A 22,942-nucleotide genomic window follows, 5' to 3' on the forward strand; every position below is an offset into this window, starting at 1 on the left:
CCGATCAGGGAACCGAATGGTTTAATAAACATATTGGTGCTCTTATGAAAAAGTATAAAATTAACCATTATTCTACGTTTTCTGATTTAAAAGCTAGTATCGTGGAGAGATATAACAGAACTTTGAAACAGTGGATGTGGAAAGAGTTTACCGCAAAGGGTACATATGAATGGTTGTCATTACTTCCTGATATTCTCAAACGATATAATAACTCGGTACATAAAACAATTGGTATGAAACCAAAAGATGTGAAACAAAAGAATGTAAAGGAAATATTAAAAAGGATAAACAAGAAGGGGAAAAGGGTGACACCAAAATTTAAACTGGGGGATAGTGTTAGGATTAGCAAGTACAAAAGAGTTTTTACTAAAGGCTATCTGCCAAACTGGACAAACGAGGTTTTCACCATTTACGCCATCAAACCGACAAAACCACCTACATATGTACTCAAAGACCATAACGGTGAAATACTAAAGGGAGGGTTTTATGAACAGGAGCTAAATAAATCAAAGACCGGAGATGTATATTTAGTTGAAAGAGTGTTACAGCGGAAAGGAGATAAAATAAAAGTCAGATGGCTTGGCTTTGACAAGAGAAGCGACACGTGGCTTAGTAAAAGCGACATTCTTATTTAGAGCATCCGGTGACGGCTACGTGTAGATCAAGCAGCTGCATCCGGGCGTATTTATAAACGATAGGGTGAGTGTGCTACATCAGTTGAACACGATGCGTGTGGCACAGCAGAGTCCCCCTTTGACGGTAAAAAACTATGACGAGTATCTCGGCGAGGGTCTGGCATCTAAAAATAAACATGGCCATCTGCTACCAGACTCAATTCGCGGCATCCTTTCAGGCCCCAGCAACTCGGGTAAAACAAATGTTGTGTTTAATTTATTATTCGATCCAAATGGTCTTGTTTTTGAAAATATCTACATTTTCTGTAAATCCCTTAATCAGCCCAAATACCAGTTTTTACCATTGGCTCTACCTAAGGAAATTGGTTATTTTGCATATGGTGACAACAACTTGGTAGTTCATCCAAATAAAGCTAAACAGCATTCAATAATGATATTTGACGATATATCCTGTGAGAAACACAACAACATTACAAACTATTTCACTATGGGTAGGCATAACAATATTGACACCTTTTATTTGGGGCAGACGTATAGTGCTATACCAAAGCAGCTTATCAGAGACAACGCAAACCTTTTAATACTATTCAAACAGGATGATATGAATTTACGACACATATATAGCGACCATGTCACTACCGACATGCCATTTGATAGATTCAAACAGATGTGTGCACTAGCGTGGAAAGACAATCATGGGTTCTTAGTTATCGACAAGACTCGGGACACTAATAAAGGAAGATACCGTATAGGATTTGACAGTTTCATTGAGGAGTTATAATGGTTAACATCTACACCTACAATGACCTTAGAGGTTACGATACCAAACTTCATAATGTTAAATCTAATCTTTGCACATATTACTATTCCGATAAGAAAAAGTTTTGTGGAAACTATTGTAGCAGAAAAGGACGTCATGGTCACAAGTACAATAGGCGGTGTTGGAGACATAAAGTGCCAAAACAGAGCGCTGTACTACCCCCGGTTATTTTGTTAATGATATCTGCGAGTGAGCGTACGTATAACCGTGAAATCTGGATTAGATTTTTGGAAAAATGCGAAGAAAAGAAAGTTCCACTTGAACTGGTGGTCTATCACGAAGATATGAACAACTGCACAGTTAGAGAGTCCCATAATATTATTTCGAGATTTAGACCGTTTCCGGATATTTTTGGTAAGGTTTTACCATTGCGCAACCTTCATGGTAGCATAAACTTTACCCAGGTTTACCTCCGAATGCTCGAATACGGTTGCAATATTCCCCACGCAGCAAGATGTATAGTATTGACTGAACGGACTCTACCAATAAGATCACCTCTGACGATTTATAAAACTGCGATGGCTTCGAAATGCCATATCGATGTGAGTTATAATGTAGCATATGGTCCGGTACCTCCGGGATTACCGAGATCTCGTGGTAAACCTTATGCCGGGGTAAACAACCTGTGCCAAGGACTGTTTACAACAGAATTTCTAAAGGCTGCGTTGCCAACTTTACAACAATATAGCGAACGTTTTGGAATAAGTTTCAATAATGGTGTGTATACGATAACTGATCGTCAACTGTTTGACCAGTGGCGTGAGTTCACTGGAGCGAATCCAAGTGAATTTTGGTTATTAAACTCGTTTCTGTTACACCACAATGAGATGAAGCGTCCAATGTCTTTTTTGCAGAGGTATATGGAAAAAATTGACGTTAGTGAGCGGTATACCGTAGCGGAAATACCACAATGGAGAGATAATTGGAAAAGAACGTTTGTTTTTCGAAATTGGTCAAAAAGGTACACTATTCCGCAATTTGATCTAGTGACAAAGAGATACTACCGAGATATAGATATTACCTCGGGCATATCTTTGAAAGAAGTAGTGCACTACCTGCGTAAACATAAGAAACATGCACTATTTTTTCGGCAGATTGAATTGCCTTAAGAGGCTAGCTGTGGTGTTTCAGGCTCATTATCAAAGATGACGCGGAAGAATAAACATCTCACCCTGCAAATAGCAGAGTTGAAAGAAGCAGTTAGGCGTAAATTTAGACAGTTTAAAGATGGCAGTGTGGAGAGTGAAAAACTGCTGGAACAGCAATACAAACCGTTAATTAGAGAACTGAAAAAAGGCGAACCGAAAACAGATGTTAAAATTGAACAGCTTTCTAAAGAAGAACCAATGGACTATGAGAGCGATGACGATGATTACATTGGTCAACCGTTTAAACCAGAAGCCATATCAACACCTAGAGCTGAAACTAGTCAATTGGAAGAGGTTGTTTCGTCTCCATTAGGCTTTCAAACAGCATCCAAGTACATTGAAGAGCAGTTTGAGAACCCGTTAACTAGAAAATATATGACCCAGTTTATACGAGACGCCGGTGGAAAACATAGAACTATTGACCACGACTATGGTCCAAGGTTTGACGAAAGAGGAAAAACTTTAATGATTGGAAACAAGGTGATGGAATTTGACACTGACGGTACCATTATTGTTAACAACACGAGATACCCACCTTCCGAGGGGCTCTATGAGCTTATATTTAAAAGACTGCCAAACAGCGATGTGTATACAGAGGACGATTTAAATGCCTACAAAAGTATATTGATTGCGTCAAATGCTCACAAAAAGGGTTATAATTTTGACAATCAAATCAAACGTGATAGTAGTTTAAAATACAGACACGTGATCAAGGATCTGTTTCCCGTCAGACAGGGTAGAGGAATGTCGTGGAAAAGTACAAAGTCTCGCGATATAGTGCATTGGGATAATCCCAACGAGTTGGTCGATAGACTAAAACTGTTGGTAGCATCAGCTGAAACGGGAAATACTTCACACGGTAACGAGATTGTAAACATTGTAGAGGAACTGCACGAAGCAGGATACATAAAAGGTAGCGGAAACAGTCGATACAAGTCAGTCTCACGATGGGCATAGACAAGTTTGGACGTTATACTAAGAAGGAGAAGGGTCTTGTTGGACCCAAAGGCGTAGGCTTTGCATTGTCACAGGATGGTAGCTATGATATGCAAGGTAAACGTCTGTGCAATGTCGACGATCCAAAAGACAATCTTGATGCGATGAATTTTAGATCGCATGCGAATTCACTTTTAAACTGTATGACACTGCAAAGTGGTCATTTTGATGCTCAAAACACACGTGTATGTAATATAGCTGATCCAGTTGATGTTAAAGATGCGGTAACAAAACAATATATGGATCTTCATACCCCGCTAAAGTTCTCTGACGCCACCGCATACTCGATACACCATTACCGGCTGCAAGATGTTGCTCCACCAAAGGCGGATGGAGATGCCGTTAACCTATCATTTCTCAAGGAAAACACTATAACACGAGGTGTGGGGTCTTTTGATGCAAAACAGTTGATCATACAGAATGTTGCCTCCCCAGTTGGCAACAAAGACGCTGTAAATCTCGAGTATTTCAATAAAAACACGTTGCAAAAAAATAAAAATGGAGCTTTTGATGTTAAAAATACAGTTATTCAGAATGTAGCACCCCCTAGTAAAGGGGGAGATGCCGTAAATAAACAATACTTGGACAATCACACACCTTTACAAGGCGGACTAGCATGGAATTTCAAGAATAAACGGTTAGGACAGGTCTCCGATCCTTCCCACATTCACGATGCGGTTACCTTGCAATATCTACAAAATAATTCAATTTTACCCGATAAAGATAAACATTGGGACGTTAAAAGTAAACGGCTGACAAACGTAGGTAAACCACGGTGGTTAAACGATGCTGTAAATAAAGAATATGTCAAGGAAGTGGTGGCAGATCTGGCCTATACACTGTACAAACAGATAAACAGGGGGAGGGCTAGTTACCCTAGTTTTGAAGATTGGAATACACAGGTTGTCCGGGAGCAGTCTACATGGGACGACCTATTTAAAACATTGTAGTACGTGTCAGTCATCAGTTATAAAATGGCAGGGAAGAGGAAAACATCGGTTAGACGCAGACGAGCAGTCACAGGAAGAGGTATTATATCCTCCGTTGTAAACAAGGCTGTAGATTTGTTACCATTTGAAGCTCACTTACCTGGTTATAATTACTGTGGGCCAGGTACAAAATTAGCCAAAAGATTAGCTAGAGGTGACAAAGGAATCAACGGATTAGACGAAGCTTGCAAACAGCACGACATTGCGTACTCGCAATACAAAGATTCCGAGAACAGACGGCAGGCCGACGCTGAATTGGCCGAGCGCGCGTGGCGACGATTTAAATCCTCAGACGCTTCTTTGGCTGAAAAAGCAGCTGCTTGGGCTGTTACTACAGCCATGAAGACTAAAACAAAGTTAGGGGGTGGTAAAAAGAAGAAGAAAAGCCCAGTTAAGCGGAAATCTCCCACCAAGGGAAACGGGTTGTACCTTAGACCGTACCCAAAGGGTAAAGGTTTGTACCTAAGACCTTACCTAAAACAAGGGGCTGGTAAGAAAAAGACAAAGAAAAGAGTTGGTAAAAAAAAAGCTCGATCCCGATAAGGCCTTTAACAAATTATGATTTATTACACTATGCAAAAGAACTACGTATACCACACTTTAGAGGAGTTTATATGAGAGACACTCTCCCTAGCGCACCAAAAGAAAATGAATCGGCTATTGTAAACTTGGATTCTAGTTTCGGCAACGGTACTCACTGGGTGTGTTATAAAAAAATAAAAGATATCGTGTACTATTTCGATAGTTTTGGTAATCTCAAGCCACCACGTGAACTTTTACAGTATTTTGGTAGCTGCGAAATTTACTATAACTACGAGCGGAAGCAAAATTTCAATTCAGTTGTATGCGGACACTTGTGCTTACAGTTTCTCGACAATGTTTAGCTTGAGTGGAAGGGGTTCCTATGTTTCAAAAGATTACTTCCCACCTGTTGACGTTAGTGAAGGAGAATGGGAGATTGGTCTTATAGACTTGATGACGTTTCACTCGATCCCAAATATTGAAGCGGGTAAAAATAACAAATTTTATTACGGCGATGGTAGAATGATTGAAATAGCTGAAGGGGCATATGAGATTGAAGATTTAGAAACTGCTCTAAAAGAAAAAGTAGGGAAGGATGTGGAATTGGAATTGAAAGCAAATAACAATACGCTAAAATCGGAAATAAAGTGTAGCCAAGCTATTGATTTTACACAAAATAACACGCTCGCTCCTCTACTGGGTTTTGATAGTAAAACTTTGAAAGCGGGTGAAAAACACACTTCCGACAGAACAGTAAGCATCATTAATGTAAACGTAATACGCGTAGAGTGTAATATAGTTCGAGGTTCGTATGACAATGGAGCTGAGGGCCATGTTATACACGAGTTCTACCCGAACGTGGGTCCAGGCTATAAAATAGTGGAGGTACCCAACACAATCATTTATTTGCCTGTGAACGTCAAGAGGATAAACAACGTTACAATCACTCTCAAAGATCAAAACGGTGAGAGAATCAACTTGAGAAACGAAAATATATCCATCAGACTGCATATAAGGAGGAAAAATGGGTTTGGTATTTAGGGAGGTTACAAAATCTTTACCCATCAGTAAGCGTCAAGACACTGTACGGTTAACATCAACCAGCACAAAGTTTTTGCGTTCATTAGGATTTAAAGTTCAAAATGCTGGACATAGAAAATAAAGCAGAGTACAGTGATGTAATCACAGGTATTGAGTTTCACACTCATAAGCCGTACGCTTCATCGACCTTTAAGAATAACGATGAAATACGTATACCAATCAGTCAACAGGACATAATAACTGCACCGTTTGACAGTACTCTTCATATCGTGGGTAGGGTTAGCGGAAAGAAACAGGATGGAACCGCTGCAGAAGTTCATCTTGTCAATAATGCTGTGGCGTTTCTTTTTGACGATATTAGATATGAAATCGGGGGTGTCGAGGTCGATCGAATAAAAAATGTAGGTATAACAACCACCATTAAAAACCTGTTATCGGTACAACAGGGTGAACTGGAAAGTTTAAAAAACGCTTGTTGGTTAGGTTCTGGGAAAACGGAGAAAATTACAGAGTTTTCATTCAGTGTTCCTTTGCACATGTTGCTGGGTTTTGCCGAGGACTATAAGCGTGTAATTGCTAATGTCAGACAAGAATTGATTCTTTTGCGGTCATCGACCGATTTAAACGCAGTGCACAGTACAAATGCTGCTGAAATAGTTTTGGAAATTACAGGGGTATACTGGAGGGTACCACATGTTACCGTATCTGACCCTTACCGTTTGAAACTACTAAAGATGATTGAAAAAGATACAAAGGTACATTTACCGTTTAGATCGTGGGAACTGCACGAGTATCCATCAGTACCACAGACCACTTTACAATCGTGGACTGTAAAGACCTCTAGTCAGCTTGAAAAACCCCGTTACGTAATCGTAGGATTTCAGACTAGTCGCAAGAATGACATAAAAAAGGACATGTCATGTTTTGATGCTTGCGATCTAAAAAATATTAAAGTTTATTTAAATTCGCAGTACTATCCATATGATAACATTCACGGTGATTGGTCTATCTTCTATGAAATGTTTTTCCGTTTCCATTCTTCGTACTACGGGAAACAAAGCTATCCAGCAGTGGACAAGGAAAAATACAAAGACAAAGCACCCCTGTACGTTATTGATTGTTCAAAGCAAAATGATTCTATAAAATCAGGCCCTATTGATGTGCGAGTAGAGTTTGAGTCCGGTACAGCCTTTACAGCAAATACGTCCGCGTACTGTTTACTTTTACATGATACTCACATGACATATTCATTACTGACAGGTACTGTTAATAAAGTAACCGTTTAAAGAAAATTTAGTATGAGCGATGACGTTGCAGGGAGCGGATGTAAGTATAGAGCCGATGCTCATTCCCAAGAGCAAAGAACCTATAAATTTACTAACCGGGGTTTTCTTGAAATCAGACTATCATTTGGATAATGACCTAACAAAATGTGTCGTGACAGGGATTTTTCTAAATAGAGGGCTCGGAATATTATTTAAAGGTAGAAAAGGTTGTGTTTATTGGTCGTACGATGCATTTTGTCAGCTTGCAACTCACTTTAATGACGTCACCCTAGCACTCGAGGGTAAGAACCAATACTCGTTCAAAGTAGATACGGGGGAGGATATTAGGGTAAACATGGTCTTTGGTCATCAGTATGCTTACGTCTCTGACGGCGAGCACTCTATAACTCTCAACCAGAATGAATGGTGCATGTTTGTTAATAACCTCCCTCTAATTTACATTTCACTTAGGGAGCTTTTTTACCGGGACGATTTAATCAAAGAGTGTATCAATCAAGTCCTTTCCGGTGTGAACGAGTGTACAGATCAGTTACCTACTTTAATAGCCGAACGTTTGTTTAACGAGATATCACTGTACAAAAGGTGGCCAAATGGCGTTTGCAGTAGTTGAGTTTCAAGCCTTCACAGATAACGATAACAAATTTATAATTAAAGAGTTGGCCGTTGTCGGCGGCTCTTTGAACTGCCAAATTATTTTCAAACCACCTTATAGTATTACAAATTTAAATGATAAAATGCAAAGAACCGCTCGCTGGTTAACTCGGCATCATGGTATCCGTTGGAATGAAGGGTCTGTACCATACAATGAAGGTTTAATTACAGCACTTTGCATTCCTTTTAAAATTATTTACACAAAAGGCAGGGAAAAGGCAGAGTTTTTGCGAGGGTTTCATCCCAACGTACGGGAAATCTCTGGCCCATCCATTTACAATTTCTGCCTACCAGGAATAAGCTGTGTCACCGGTGACCATAAAAGGTGCGCTTTCAGCGCAGCCTACACTCTACAGTACTATTTAAACCTTTCACTCCATGAAACCGGTCAGTATGAGCTTGGAGATGGAGAACGCCTGGTCACTATTGTCTCAGGAGAGCAAAGAGCCCCACGGGGTTCTAACAGACAAATTTGTCATGAAATTTAGTAGATTTTTAGATTGGGAAATTTTATCGTCCCATTATGATTTTTCCATTGAAATGCTCAGAATATACTTTCACAGAGTGAACTGGGCTCCAATTTTAAAGCGCCAGAAATTCCCCGAATACTTTCTTCGGGAAATGGCTGTAAACTTTGACGGGTGCTGGAGTATTGTATGTAAATATCAAAAGTTGTCGGAATCTTTTATCCACGACTTTGCAAATAAAGTAGATTGGGACAATGTAGTTTTATATCAAGATGTAAGTAGTAATTTTGTAGATAACCATTTAATGTACATGGATAGAGATGTTCCTTATTAAAAAACGGATTATAGTTCGAGGTGTTTCCTTGTGTGTATGTGAGTATGTGTACTCGCCCAACAGGCAGGCTTAAAATCCATAAGTCCAGGGGCTGGTACGGAGGTTGGCCTAAAAATCGTAAAACATTGCGTTATCCTCCCTATGTGTGAGTGTGTGTGTGTGTGAGTATGTGTACTCGCCCAACAGGCAGGCTTAAAACCCATAAGTCCAGGGGCTGGTACGGAGGTTGGCCTAAAAATCGTAAAACATTGCGTTATCCTCCATATCACCTAATTTCCCTCTCACCTCGGACTATAATCTGACAAAAAAATAACAAAAAATTAAAAAATCTCTGTCATTCTTAGTAAATAAAATGTCGTAGGCTAAAATGAACGGTTCGCCTAGTAAATGGCCTGATGACTTTTAAAATGAACGGGTTGACAGAGACAAAAAAAACATATAAAAATAAAATATCCTTTGTCAATGGTAAAAAAGGGTTAATTGAAAGGCTTCACCGAGTAAATAACCCATGACATTTGTCAAAGGACCAAAAATTGGGAGGTGGCAAATCTGTTATGGAGTGGCCATCACCGTAGGCTGCGATGGTTGGGGCAGCCTACCCCAGAGGTTAGGACTCTTGGTGAAGCTCTGGGTTAACAAAAAGAACGCGCTGGGACCCTACGGCCTAGCCTAACAGCTTACCGTGGTGTGGAAACTGGGTCACTTGTCTAAACTCCAAAGAACGGGTAGAATCTCTCCACAAACAAAACATTTGAGTTTGTCAAAGTCCAAATCACAGATATTTGTAACAAACCAACCACATTCTTCATCAGCACCATCAATCAAAAAAGAATTACACACTCTACAGCAAATGAATCTATTGAATATCGGATAGTACCAGAATTTCACTAAACACTGTCCGTACTCCATAGTCCACGCGGCGGAAGTACCTGGAGGGTTCTCTCCCTCCTGTCAAAAGTACCTAAAGGGGGGATCTCCCCTTGTGATTTTATATTTAGAACAAGGGTGCCTATTTAAGCACAAAACACGTGCAAGCTTCTCAAAGCCATGGCTCCTGTCAACGTGTGTGTTTTCCTATTGATGCTAGTGTCCTCTTCTGACGCTGCTCCAGAAAAACGTCCAAGAGTAAGTACTAGTAACATAAAGTACTAAACAAAACACACATTAAAATGTAAACTGATTTGAGTTTCTTTTCAGGAAGAATCCCCTCCTAGGACAAGAGACAGAAATTATATTTTAACAAGTACAACCTTTTTAAGTGACGAGCGAGCTACATCCGTTATCCAAGCGGTGGGTTTATTTGTATGATTTTTGTTAAACTTTTATCCACCATTTAAGCTGCATTTACAACATGTCTATGTTATTATTTAGATGGCTGAAGACCGTACATCTCCGATTGACAGAGCTCTTGTGGAAGCCGAGGATGCGGCTAATAATTCACGCGTGAGCTTGGACCAGCCTCCACCAGTCTACACTACATTGACCCCTGTACAAAGATCTCAAGAACCCCAACCATCAACATCTTTAGGGGTGCCAAGAGTCCTTCCACAATGGATGCGAGCTCACCCTGAACCATCAACCTCAACAGGAAGAACTAGGGTAAGGAGATCGGGATTGGGGAAAATACATATAAGTATACATTTAGGCATACAATAAACACTTACCTATGTTTCCAGATGCGACGGTCTGCTGCTCGGTGTGTATCATGCCAAGTTGAAGCCGATCGTCAACAAATTCGAGAGTTTAGGCTGGCCGACTTTTTACAAAGATGGAGTGGTAGCCGACCGGAAGGTTACGATCTAATTGACATCTTGACAGTAGTACAGACTGTCAGAGTGGAATTGCAGGACACACTATGGCTAACTAACCACTTTATGGAGGATACAAATGTCCCAGAAATGATCCGTATAGCCCCCGCAATTTGGGAAGACATCCGCGACTCGTTGGAAGCAATACTAGTTTCCACTGGAGAGCGAATAAACAGAACCAGAGATATCGATAGCGATACCAGTTCTAATGAAGAGTTACCCTCTGCAGGAACAATCAGTTGTCGTATTTGTTTTGAAAATCTACCGACTATAGTATTAATGACTTGCTGGCACACTCTTTGTAAAAATTGTGCTAATCGTATTGTTAGGTGTCCATTCTGTAGAAAGGCCGTCCTCGGCAGGAAAGAATTATTTTTCTAAGCCCCGCCCTTGCGCTCCCCACTACCCCGGTATAAAACCAGAGGCATCTGCCAAGGGGTAGACACTCTCCACATCCCCTACAACAAGGTAAATATCGCTGCTGTAGTTTACTAATGTAGCTTGTAGTATAAAAATAACAGCATGGGTCCTCTTTGCTATCATATTTACATAGTTCCCATAGTTTTTAGGGATCGACTAGGGATCGAACCAGCAACCTCCAGATCTGAAAGCAAACACTATAACCACTCGACTATCCAGACAATATTATTACGACAATATTATATGGTTTTAGATGGATCTTTCTACAAAGCTGTCGTCTTGCGAGGTGCTCTCTTCCCCTTTGAAAGTCCCCATCAAAGATCTGACCGAGCCGGCGAAAATTCAATCTGCTAGACGAATCAACACGAGATTTGGAACCATGGTGATTGTACTACACATCACCACATCTGCCGGCGAGGAGAGGGTGACATTTTTACCCTCGAGGTTCACCAGCCTCCTCACAGACGAGGACCTAGAATTTTTCACAAACTCTAAATTATATAGTGTTAAATGTACGGGGATGGTGGGGAATTCCCCAAATGTGCTTATTTATAAACATTAGTTTTTAGCATGTAGTTCAGTAGTAGTAGTAGTAGTGCTCAGTAGTTTTAACACTTCACTCAATTCTTTATAAATTAGTAATGTGTCTTATAGAATAAATATTTGTAACATTATAACTGCGTTTTCAATTCCAAGTGCACCCTCAAAATAAGGGAGGGGGGTATTATATGGTATAATACTAAGCCAGTTCCTCTGGATACAAGTACGATACGATATAATACCTGAACCTGGGGGTGTCCTTCAGACACTCGGACAGTCCCAAACCCTGTCCTAAAGGGTGCACAACAAGTTTTCTATATACTATTTGCTAGGGACATGGAGGGAAGTTTTTTCGTTTGGCGAGAATCGGTGAAGAAGAAGTAAGATTTTTTTTCGTTTGGCGCAAAAATAAAAGTGAGGTTATGTCACTTGGCGGGAAGGTGATTTTTTTCGTTTGGCGCGAAAGTGAGGTTATGTTACTTGGCGGGAAGGTGATTTTTTTCGTTTGGCGCGAAAGTGAGGTTATGTTACTTGGCGGGAAGGTGAAGTTTTTTTTTCGTTTGGCGGGAACCTACGTATGCAATACGTAAAGTGAGGTTAGATGTTTGGCGCGAAAACAAAAGTGAGGTTAGACCACGTGGGACACCAGAGGGCGACCACGTTGGACAAAAGGGGGCGTGGCCTAGGGGGAGGGGTGGGGATGAAATGCTGCTCTCTGATTGGTCCCCGCAAGAGCTGGGTATCCTACTTCCATGATTTTTGTATGTTTCCAATAAATAATATACCTTGTATTTGAAAATTTGTATACTTAATTACAGATACCTTTTGCACACAACTTTCACTTAATGCGTTCATGTAATTAATGAGTACAGTTAATGAAAAAATGATTAATTTTATGTTTAATGGAATATTTCTCCCCTTAGGCTGACATAACATGACACATATTGCATATCATTTTAAAGCTTGAAATGTGGAGATGTTTTTTATACTATTTGACGGTCTTTAACACAATTCGATCAAAAAATTCTTAAGCGAGTTGTAGCGCCCTTTTTATTGATTTTTCATAAATTGTTATTTAAGTCGAATTTACAAACATTTGAATGGGTTAAGCTGTACCATATTATACGTGTTCTCATATAAAATTTAATGACGATTCTAAAATGCAACTGAAAATATCATTATGTAGGTTTAAAGTTGAGAAATATGAGATTTTATTAGGCAGTGTCGAGAAATTTAGAAAAATCAAAAAATGGCTGTTGCTGGAAGTAGGAGTGAGATATAACTATTCAAATTGCGTATTTTTATCGCAATTTGCGTGCTTAATAATGCCTTAAAATATTTGTCACTGACTACCAAACACCCTGTATAAATGCGAAATTCCGATGAACACACAGGCCAAACCATAGCACAAGCATGAGATTTTGCATACATGTTCCTCTCATAGCGTAGGCAGACAATTAGAAGGGATTTTACAAAATTCCTTATGAGCCCCGCCCCACAGAAGGTCAAAGTTAGCATGGAGTTCATATAGGAAGAATAATTTGTTTCGGGTTTTTGTTTACATTATCGCAGATCAGAAACCACCTTGGATCAGATCAGACCTACTTGAAATGAGAGTAATTGTCTGCAATTTATTCATCAGCTGTTAGACTAAAAATTAAATTTACTAAGGTTATTTCGGACCATGTAAACATCATAATAGTTGTGTCATCGAAATTCATTGAGATATAGATTATAACTGGAGTCACTACTCTCTGGTTAAACGTTAGAGAAAAACGTGCCACTGTTTTGGCTGGTTTGTTTTCGGTGTTTCGTGTTAAGGTTGGCCGTGTGATCGGTTGGTGGGATGCTGTCAAATAATTCCAACTCATTCTAACCTAACCATACTATTTATTTGGCTTTATGTTATTCGTTATTTCAAGGACTTGTATCAAAAACTTATTTAAGTTATTGCACGTTAAAACCTCTGTATTTAAAGTTATTTTTAAACATTATAAATTGTTTTTGTTTGATAGTAAATAAATACTAACTTATTTACCTCTTTTCAAGCTATGTGGTGAAAATAGGCTAGTCAAGTTTCCTGGTTTGGAGATATTGGTTTAGGCCAATAGCCCTATGGCATTTGATTAAATAACGACCATCGGTTTATGATCTTGTTAAAATGGGTTGCTCTTGCTCGTAAAATAAATAAATAAACTTATATTGCAATTGCAATCATAATGTTGAGTTAACAGATTTTTGATTACTACTAACAAAACAGGATGACGCCATCTTGATCTTGCCTCTAATTTGACAAGTCCCACCAACCCGATCACCCGGCCAACCTAACAAAACGAAACTCTGAAACAAAACCAGCAAAAACAGTGGTACGTTTTTTAAACACAGAGTGGTTACTCCAGTTATTACTATGGCTCAGTGTCGAAATTAACCTAATTTATTGTAGTATTTTAGTTTTATCAACTTTTAATATGTGTGATTAGTGTTGAAGAAAGTAGAATTAAACTTAGTTTTTTTATTGCATTTTAGAACTTATGATATAGTTCTGTTTATATTTTTGTAGTTGTTTAAACCTCATAAATTTGTGTAAATACCTGCATTCATGCGATCCTGTTTGTAGCTGAGTTGCTACCGGTTTCAACTTACATATGAGTCACCTTTAGGCTGTAAAAGATGTCTTCTCGCTTCATTTGAAGGCCGTCAATGGATAATAAATAAATGAACAAAACACGAACGCGTACACGGACATAAATAGGAACATTTAGGGGAAAAAGTACTGAAACGGGACAAGACGTGATCGGGCGGGAGTTATGTCTAGACTCTTTAATCAGTCAAGATGACTCCTATGTTGAAACTGGTAGCAACTCACCTACAAACAGGATCACATAAATGCACGTATTTACACCAATTTATAGTATTTAAATGCGATCAGGAGGCTAAATATAATTGACAATATAATTGTTTAAACCGTTTCATAGTATGGACACTGAGGTTTTAAATGTTAATAGCGAGTTCGTTCCACACAATATCATTCACAGAGGAGATGGTGCGTGTTTGTTCATGTTCAAGCAATTGTTGAACAGGTTGTGAGGAACTGGGACTACTTCTCATTCTCATCCCAGAACAGTAACGGGAATTCTTAATCATTCTTAACCTTAACCTTCTTAGTTCGAGGGTTAATAATTCTTAACCTTAATTCCAGGGAATACTTCTATGAAATGTATAAGCCTTTACCTTTGTTAAGTTATGTGAGCTGGTTGCGGCGTCACAAATATTCACATTTGTTTTAGAGGTTTATCTAAATGGTGAATTATATGTCAAGTTTGGTGACGAATGTAATCCCGTGAAAAGACTCAGACTTACACAATCCCTGTCTAGCGGGCACTTCGAAGTTTTAGAGCCATAAAAAGATCCCGATTCTCCCATGTCAGCCGATCCCGGAATCTCAACATAATACATCAAGGCGTAAACGGCGTGGCAGGTGCAGAAAGAAACAAAGAAAAAAAAAACTGGTGAGGAACGTAAAATGAAAAAAAGAAGGTGAAATTCTGAAAACTTTCAAAAATAGTATGAATAACGAACAAACTTTTAACTGCAGTTTTAATCATTATTGTAAAATGAAGTATAAACTTAAAATAATTTATGTTTATGTTATGTGATTTATTTTATAATAATCTGGCACTTAAACACTAATAATTTATTAAAATATCACCCAATTTGAAAGTTTGAAAGTGCCATGTTGGTGACGAAATAACAACAAAATATTAACAGAAAATCAAAACACATGTAATAAATTCCAATCGCTCGTTTTATTTACAGCGTGGGGTGAAAATAGAGAGGTTTGCACAGTATATACTTTTGGTCGAGTTTTCGACCACGGGGTGAGCTCTAGTAGTAAATGATAATAATTTTATTTTATGTTTGGCTGAATGACTTTCCATCCTTTTAGTTAACGGGTTTGGCACCAAATTATCGGTAACTTCGCTACAGATTTAGGTCTCCAAAATACAAGGCAACTTTTCCGTTAGGTATGTTAATGCACTCGTTGGACATAAAATTCACTGTTTTGTAATAAGAACAGGCCTAGGCCTACTTGTTAACAACATTCTCAATGTATGCTAATAGTGCCAAATTTTCCGACGAGTGACGACGGATCTTGTTATTGTGGTAGATTTTGTTTTCTTGTTTTATTTTTAACAAAAACGATTTTGTTGACAGGTGAAGTGAGAAGTGCCCCAGTTTAGTCCCGCCACCACGCTTGGACACTGCCGATATGGTGAGAAAAATTGTTGTATTGATACATTTTACATTATTATATTGTGACTAATACATAAAAACTAGTATCTCGTAGTGACTTGTAATACATAACAACTAGTAACTCAGTAGCTCACTTTAGGATGAATGTACACTACTTTAGTGACAGATGATGTTGAATGAAAAATATTGGACAGCCAGGGCAATAGACAAATATTTTTACAATTTTGTTCTTAAACAGGTCAAAAGCTTACATTCCCTACATCAATCGTAAAAATCTGTTTGAGAAAAACGGATAGAAAAGGGGGCTGTATCACTTTTGTTTCGTGGTTGAAGGCTTATTTTTTCACATCACTTTTGTTCCGGGGGCAGAAGGTAGATTTCGGGACCAGCCAAAACATTGCTTTTGTTCCGCGGACGTCTCTCTTGTTCCGTGAGAGAGGGGGCATTACTCTCCCTCCCCCAAATCCTCTCTTTCGCGCTCCTCCTAATTCTTTCTTTCATTCGGGCTTTAAAAATCGTCAAATTATAATTTTCTACTTAGAAAAAATATCAATTACTTAAATAATAAAACCTAACCTAACCTATGAAAGAAAGAATTTTGAGGAGAACAAAAGAGAGAATTTGGGGGAGGAAGAGTGCAGGCTCCTCTCTCGTGGAACAAGCGATGTTTTGGCCGGGCCCGAAATCTACCTGCTAACCCCCGGAACAAAAGTGATGTAAAGAAATTAGCCTTCAACCGCGGAACAAAAGTGACACACGCGAAAAGGGATGTAACAGAGAAAAACCTTATTGTATAAAGTATATATAATGCTCAACACCCCTGATCTGGCAAAATCAATTTAAACTACCAATAACACTTGTTCCAATGTTGAAAAAGTCCACTTTCTTATAAAAAAGGTTTGTTTTACCTACAAAAAATGTGGGTTTTAATCTGGGGCGACTAACCGACTTCCCTAGGCTGATAGTCGTAGATTAGATATAGATTACAAAGGCGAGACATATTCGGTCTTGCTTTATTTATAAAACATCTACGTCTAAGTAATCCATCCACAAGTAATGTAATACTATACAACTAGCTGTTGGATCGTCCTACGTACGGGAATCAAGTAGTCGATTAAAATGGAATAATTCAGAACAGCTAGTTTACACGCATAAAGAAAAATCCTGGCAGTTTTATAATGAAAACCTTGTAAATATCTTTTAAATAAACATCACGTGGTCACATATTTCTTTCAATCGATTATAGGCCTATTAGTGGGGAGGCGAGAGTTATACTATTTCTTCCTCATTGTCCTGATTTGATTATATATTCTTACATTTCTCTAGAGAACATCCACACACTTTGAGACATACAAACAGCTCGTTCAGTGCGGATGTACTACAGATTGTTCTCGATCTAAGTGTGTGTGTACAATAAACAAGCTACCATGTCTCAAAGTGTGTGGATGTTCTCTAGAGAAATGTAAGAATATATAATCAAATCAGGACAATGAGGAAGAAATAGTATAACTCTTGAATATATATTCTCTTAAATGTATACTAAAAGGTGGGTTAGACCCTGCACAAAGAACCTTTTACTAGTGTTTTCATGTTTAATGAGAAGAAATATCATTATTTATGTTTAAAGAAATATTGTTGTAATAACTGATAATAATTAAATAAAAGTTAATTTAATGTCTGATTGTATTGGGGTCCATTATTTTTAAAATAGAAGATAAATTGTATATATAGAAAAGTGCGACGGCCCAACGGGATATATTAGGGTGACAGTTAAAACGGATCAATGTATTTATCATTGAGGAAATCCTAACTTTAACTAACTGCTTTTTAAATCTCCTGTACCAGTAGGTTTAGGAAGAAATGTCAAGAATAAAATACCCCCATCACAGCAAACCTGCAGACTAAGCGAATTTCCATTTGCCTGATTTGTTTTTAAATTAGTTGAATTGAAATAGCATTAGGTTTAACGAGTACCTAGGTTTGCTGCTACAGGGAGGCTAATAAAGTGTGAATGTTAGTAGAATATTAATAGCTTAAATATAAATAAATAAGTTTACCAAGTTTGATCAAAATATATCCATAAACAAGCAAACTACAAGAGTTGACAATATCCTCAATAAGAATAACATGGGAATTTTAAATTAACACTTTTTTGAATTTTCTCCGTAACCAATAAGGGTACATAAAAACTTTAATATACTAAATTATTTGTTTTTTTAAGTTCCTTAAAATGGTTTAGAGAGAAATTGGAAAATTCTGTGCTTTGGGGGCAAAAAATAAGAAAATCCCATTTTTACCCCATAAAACCCCCCATAAACCCCCGCTACCATGGTCCGATCATGCTGATTCGCAAACTCATTTGAATAAATGTAAGTTTAAACGTTTATACCAAATTTCATCAAAATCGGATCATTTTTGCTCGAGTTATACAAAGATCAAACAGTGACATCCGCCATTTTGGAAAATGGCGTCCAGAAAAGAGAGTCCCACTCATACAGAGTGAACACCGGTCAAAATATCATCTCTACTACCATATAATATCATCTAGCATAGTGTTCACCGGTTACCTTTCGGGGTGAGCCAACTTTGTTATTTTACATATTTTACTATATTTGCCTCCCCACTATATACGATATGCTTTTTAAATTCGATAATCTTAATCTTACTAATATTATAAATGTGAAAGTTTGTGTTTGTTTTAAGTTCAATCACGCATTAATTACTGGACGGATTGGGCTGAAATTTGGCATGATGATAGCTCACATTCCCGATTAACATATAGGCATACTCTTATCTCAAAAATCCTTTCGGGCTCCGCCCCAGTGGCTCTGGAGTTTCCCATGTTAACCTTATGAGTACTCATATTTAAATGGAATTAAAGAATTTAGCCAGCTGTTTCAACTAAAAAGGTTGGTTCTATGATATGCAAAAGCATTAAAAGTTATACGATTTACCAACAGGGTGCACTATTACTATTTTTTATTTATGAAAACAGCTCAAAAAACTTTGATACGCAATGAGAACTGTCTGTTTACAGTTATGTTTATGTTTGTAATGACACGAATAATTTGTGATATTTTGTGAGTCTTTAATAATTTTTTTCTTTTATTGTTTGGGTGAGGTAGTAGAACATTATGGCTGTTGTAGATGTGTAATACTATTGTATACCGAAAATTTGAATAAGGAAATTTTATTATACTTTGTACTCCCCATTGCAAACGCAAAGCTTGAGTATAACTGTACTAAGCATTTTATACTTATACGCCAGTCCCGTACGAAGGACGGGTACTCTGCTAGTAATATTATAAATGTAAAAGTTTGTGTGTTTGCTTGTTTGTTTGTTTGAAGTTCAATCACGCACTAACTACTGGACAGATTGGGCTCAAATTTGGCATGATGATAGCTCACATTCCCGATTAACATATAGGCATATTCGTATCTCAAAAATCCTTTCGGGCTCCACCCCAGTGGCTCTGTAGTTCCCCATGTTAATCTTACAAGTATTCATGATTCAATACAAGTATGATTCATATTTAAAGGGAATTAAAGAATTTAGTCAGCTGTTTCAACCAAAAGAGTAAAGCATTAAAAAGTTATAAGATTTACCAAAAGGGTGCAGAACTATAATTTTTTTGCATTTATGACAACAGCTAATTTGAATTAAGCAGCAAAAAAACTGTGATACTCAATGAGGAATGTCAAAGTAGGATTGTGTACAGTTATGTTTATGTTTTTAATTTCATTAATAATTTGTGATATTTAGCGAATTTTTATAATTTATTTTTCTCTATTGTTTAGGTGAAGTGGTAGAACATTATGGCTATGTTTATGGAAACTGTAAATTTAAAGAAGCAAATTTTATCAAACTGTGTTCTCCCTCATTGCATACACAAAGCTTGAGTATAACTGCAATAAGCATTTTATACTTATATGCCAGACGGCTACTCTGCTAGTTATCCATATGTTCTAAATGTCCGTGATAATTACCCACCCTCATTGAAAATGTACATCACAATTTACCATATTCATTTATTCAAACGATGATATATTTGGTTGAATTAAAAGTGATATTTTGCCAACATCAGCGCACCCAAATGTAACCACACGTGAACAGACGTCAAACAACTTTTTAGATATTTTTACAAAAGGATGGTAAGTCTACTTGCAGTATCCTAGGTATATGATACCATTGTGTTTAATCTCATGTCATTCATTTGTTTATCTTTGAAAAAAAAAAAAAAAAAAAACTCATCAAAGGTAGTGGTAGTAATTTAAAATCGTAATTCCTAATCATCCTGATCATCCTTGATCTCCTTGTTTGATAAAAATCATCATTTTCAGGACTAATCCAAAGTTTAAGCAGTAAAATATTTAACTTGAAAAAGCTGCCAAAAAGAATGAAAGCATGTAAACATTGTTATTTTCCTACTCTTTCCTCAAAAAGTTGAGGCTTTTCTTTGAAGACTCGTGGACACAGCTTCGATTTGAATATAGCAATTTACTTATCTCTGTGGTCTACTTATCTTACTTAGATGAAACTAAGATTCTGTTGTTAAAGATACTACAACAGATACTACTACTAAGATTCCTGAATGAATGAGTCCAGCTGAAAAGGAAATCTAGACAGTGAGCCAGTGGAGTTAAGTACTGTCATGAGTACTCAAGTACTGTCATGTGTTAGGGGGAATGATTGTTCATGAATGGGTCCAACTGAAGATGAGCGCTAGACAGTGAGTCAGTTTAGTTAATACTGTCATGAGTTAGGGGGAATGATTGTTCAATGAATGGGTCCAGCTGAAAATGAGCGCTAGACAGTGAGCCAGTGTAGGTAAAACTGTCATGAGTTAGAGGGGGAATGATTGTTGAATGAATGGGTCCAGCTGAAGATGAGCGCTAGACCACTGACTCACTAGCCAGTGTAGTTAATACTTTCATGAGTTAGGGGGAATGATTGTTGAACGAATGAGTCCAGCTGAAGAGGAAATCTAGACAGTGAGCCAGTGGAGTTAATACTGTCATGAGTGAGGGGGAATGATTGTTGATGAATGGGTCCAGCTGAAGATGAGCGCTAAACAGTGAGTCAGTTTAGTTAATACTGTCATGAGTTAGGGGGAATGATTGTTAAATGAATGGGTCCAGCTGAAGATGAGCGCTAGACAGTGAGCTAGTATAGGTAAAACTGTCATGAGTTGGAGGGGGAATGATTGTTGAATGAATGAGTCCAGCTGAAGATGAGCGCTAGACAGTGAGCCAGTTAAGTAAATACTGTCATTAGTTAGGGGATGATTGTTGAAGGAATGGGTCCAGATGAAGATGAGCACTAGACAGTGAGCCAGTGTAGTTAATACTGTCATGAGTTAGGGGGGAATGATCGTTGAATGAATGGGTCCAGCTGAAGATGAGCGCTAGACAGTGAGCCAGTTTAGTTAATACTGTCATGAGTTAGGGGATGATTGTTGAAGGAATGGGTCCGGATGAAGATGAGTGCTAGACAGTGAGCCAGTGTAGTTAATACTGTCATGAGTTAGGGGGGAATGATTGTTGAATGAATGGGTCCAGCTGAAGATGAGCGCTAGACAGTGAGCCAGTGTAGTTAATACTGTCATTAGTTAGGGGGGAATGATTGTTGAAGGAATGGGTCCAGATGAAGATGAGTGCTAGACAGTGAGCCAGTGTAGTTAATACTGTCATGAGGTAGGGGGGAATGATTGTTGAATGAATGGGTCCAGCTGAAGATGAGCGCTAGACAGTGAGCCAGTTTAGGTAATACTGTCATGAGTTAGGGGATGATTGTTGAAGGAATGGGTCCAGCTGAAGATGAGTGCTAGACAGTGAGCCAGTTTAGTTAATACTGTCATGAGTTAGGGGATGATTGTTGAATGAATGGGTCCAGCTGAAGATGAGCGCTAGACAGTGAGCCAGTTTAGTTAATACTGTCATGAGTTAGGGGATGATTGTTGAAGGAATGGGTCCAGCTGAAGATGAGCGCTAGACAGTGAGCCAGTTTAGTTAATACTGTCATGAGTTAGGGGGAATGATTGTTGAAGGAATGGGCCCAGCTGAAGATGAGTGCTAGACAGTGAGCCAGTTTAGTTAATACTGTCATGGGTTAGGGGATGATTGTTGAAGGAATGGGTCCAGATGAAGATGAGTGCTAGACAGTGAGCCAGTGTAGTTAATACTGTCATGAGTTAGGGGGGAATGATTGTTGAATGAATTGGTCCAGCTGAAGATGAGCGCTAGACAGTGAGCCAGTTTAGTTAATACTGGCATGAGTTAGGGGATGATTGTTAAAGGAATGGGTCCAGATGAAGATGAGTGCTAGACAGTGAGCCAGTGTAGTTACTGTCATAAGTTAGGGGGGAATGATTGTTGAATGAATGGCTCCAGCTGAAGATGAGCGCTAGACAGTGAGCCAGTTTTGTTAATACTGTCATGAGTTAGGGGATGATTGTTGAAGGAATGGGTCAAGATGAAGATGAGTGCTAGACAGTGAGCCAGTGTAGTTAATACTGTCATGAGTTAGGGGGGAATGATTGTTGAATGAATGGGTCCAGCTGAAGATGAGCGCTAGACAGTGAGCCAGTTTAGTTAATACTGTCATGAGTTAGGGGATGATTGTTGAAGGAATGGGTCAAGATGAAGATGAGCGCTAGACAGTGAGCCAGTTAAGTAAATACTGTCATTAGTTAGGGGATGATTGTTGAAGGAATGGGTCCAGATGAAGATGAGCACTAGACAGTGAGCCAGTGTAGTTAATACTGTCATGAGTTAGGGGGGAATGATCGTTGAAGGAATGGGTCCAGATGAAGATGAGTGCTAGACAGTGAGCCAGTTTAGTTAATACTGTCATGAGTTAGGGGATGATTGTTGAAGGAATGGGTCCAGATGAAGATGAGTGCTAGACAGTGAGCCAGTTTAGTTAATACTGTCATGAGTTAGGGGATGATTGTTGAAGGAATGGGTCCAGCTGAAGATGAGTGCTAGACAGTGAGCCAGTGTAGTTAATACTGTCATGAGTTAGGGGGGAA

At 38.5% G+C, this 22,942-nt stretch overlaps 2 protein-coding genes across 3 annotated transcripts in view; both read left to right on the forward strand.

Annotated features, from left to right (window-relative positions):
• LOC128989864 (dorsal-ventral patterning tolloid-like protein 1) overlaps nt 1–22,942 on the forward strand; it is a 189,417-nt gene that overhangs the window by 20,229 nt on the left and 146,246 nt on the right. For both annotated transcript variants that reach the window (XM_054411953.1, XM_054411954.1), the window contains exon 2: nt 15,873–15,930. The gene's annotated coding sequence lies outside the window, so the exon portion shown is untranslated. The remainder of the gene's footprint in view (nt 1–15,872; nt 15,931–22,942) is intronic.
• On the forward strand, nt 10,190–14,797 carry LOC128989089 (uncharacterized). The gene is made up of 4 exons (XM_054410947.1): nt 10,190–10,488; nt 10,566–10,847; nt 11,371–11,541; nt 14,738–14,797. Exons 1-4 carry the CDS (start codon nt 10,261–10,263, stop codon nt 14,795–14,797), a joined length of 741 nt encoding a protein of 246 aa, XP_054266922.1. The 5' UTR covers nt 10,190–10,260.

This window comes from Macrosteles quadrilineatus, unplaced genomic scaffold (genome assembly GCF_028750875.1).
Source record: "Macrosteles quadrilineatus isolate MER2022 unplaced genomic scaffold, UCM_ALF_1.0 Scaffold_3__2_contigs__length_128488019, whole genome shotgun sequence".
Lineage (NCBI taxonomy): Eukaryota > Metazoa > Arthropoda > Insecta > Hemiptera > Cicadellidae > Macrosteles > Macrosteles quadrilineatus.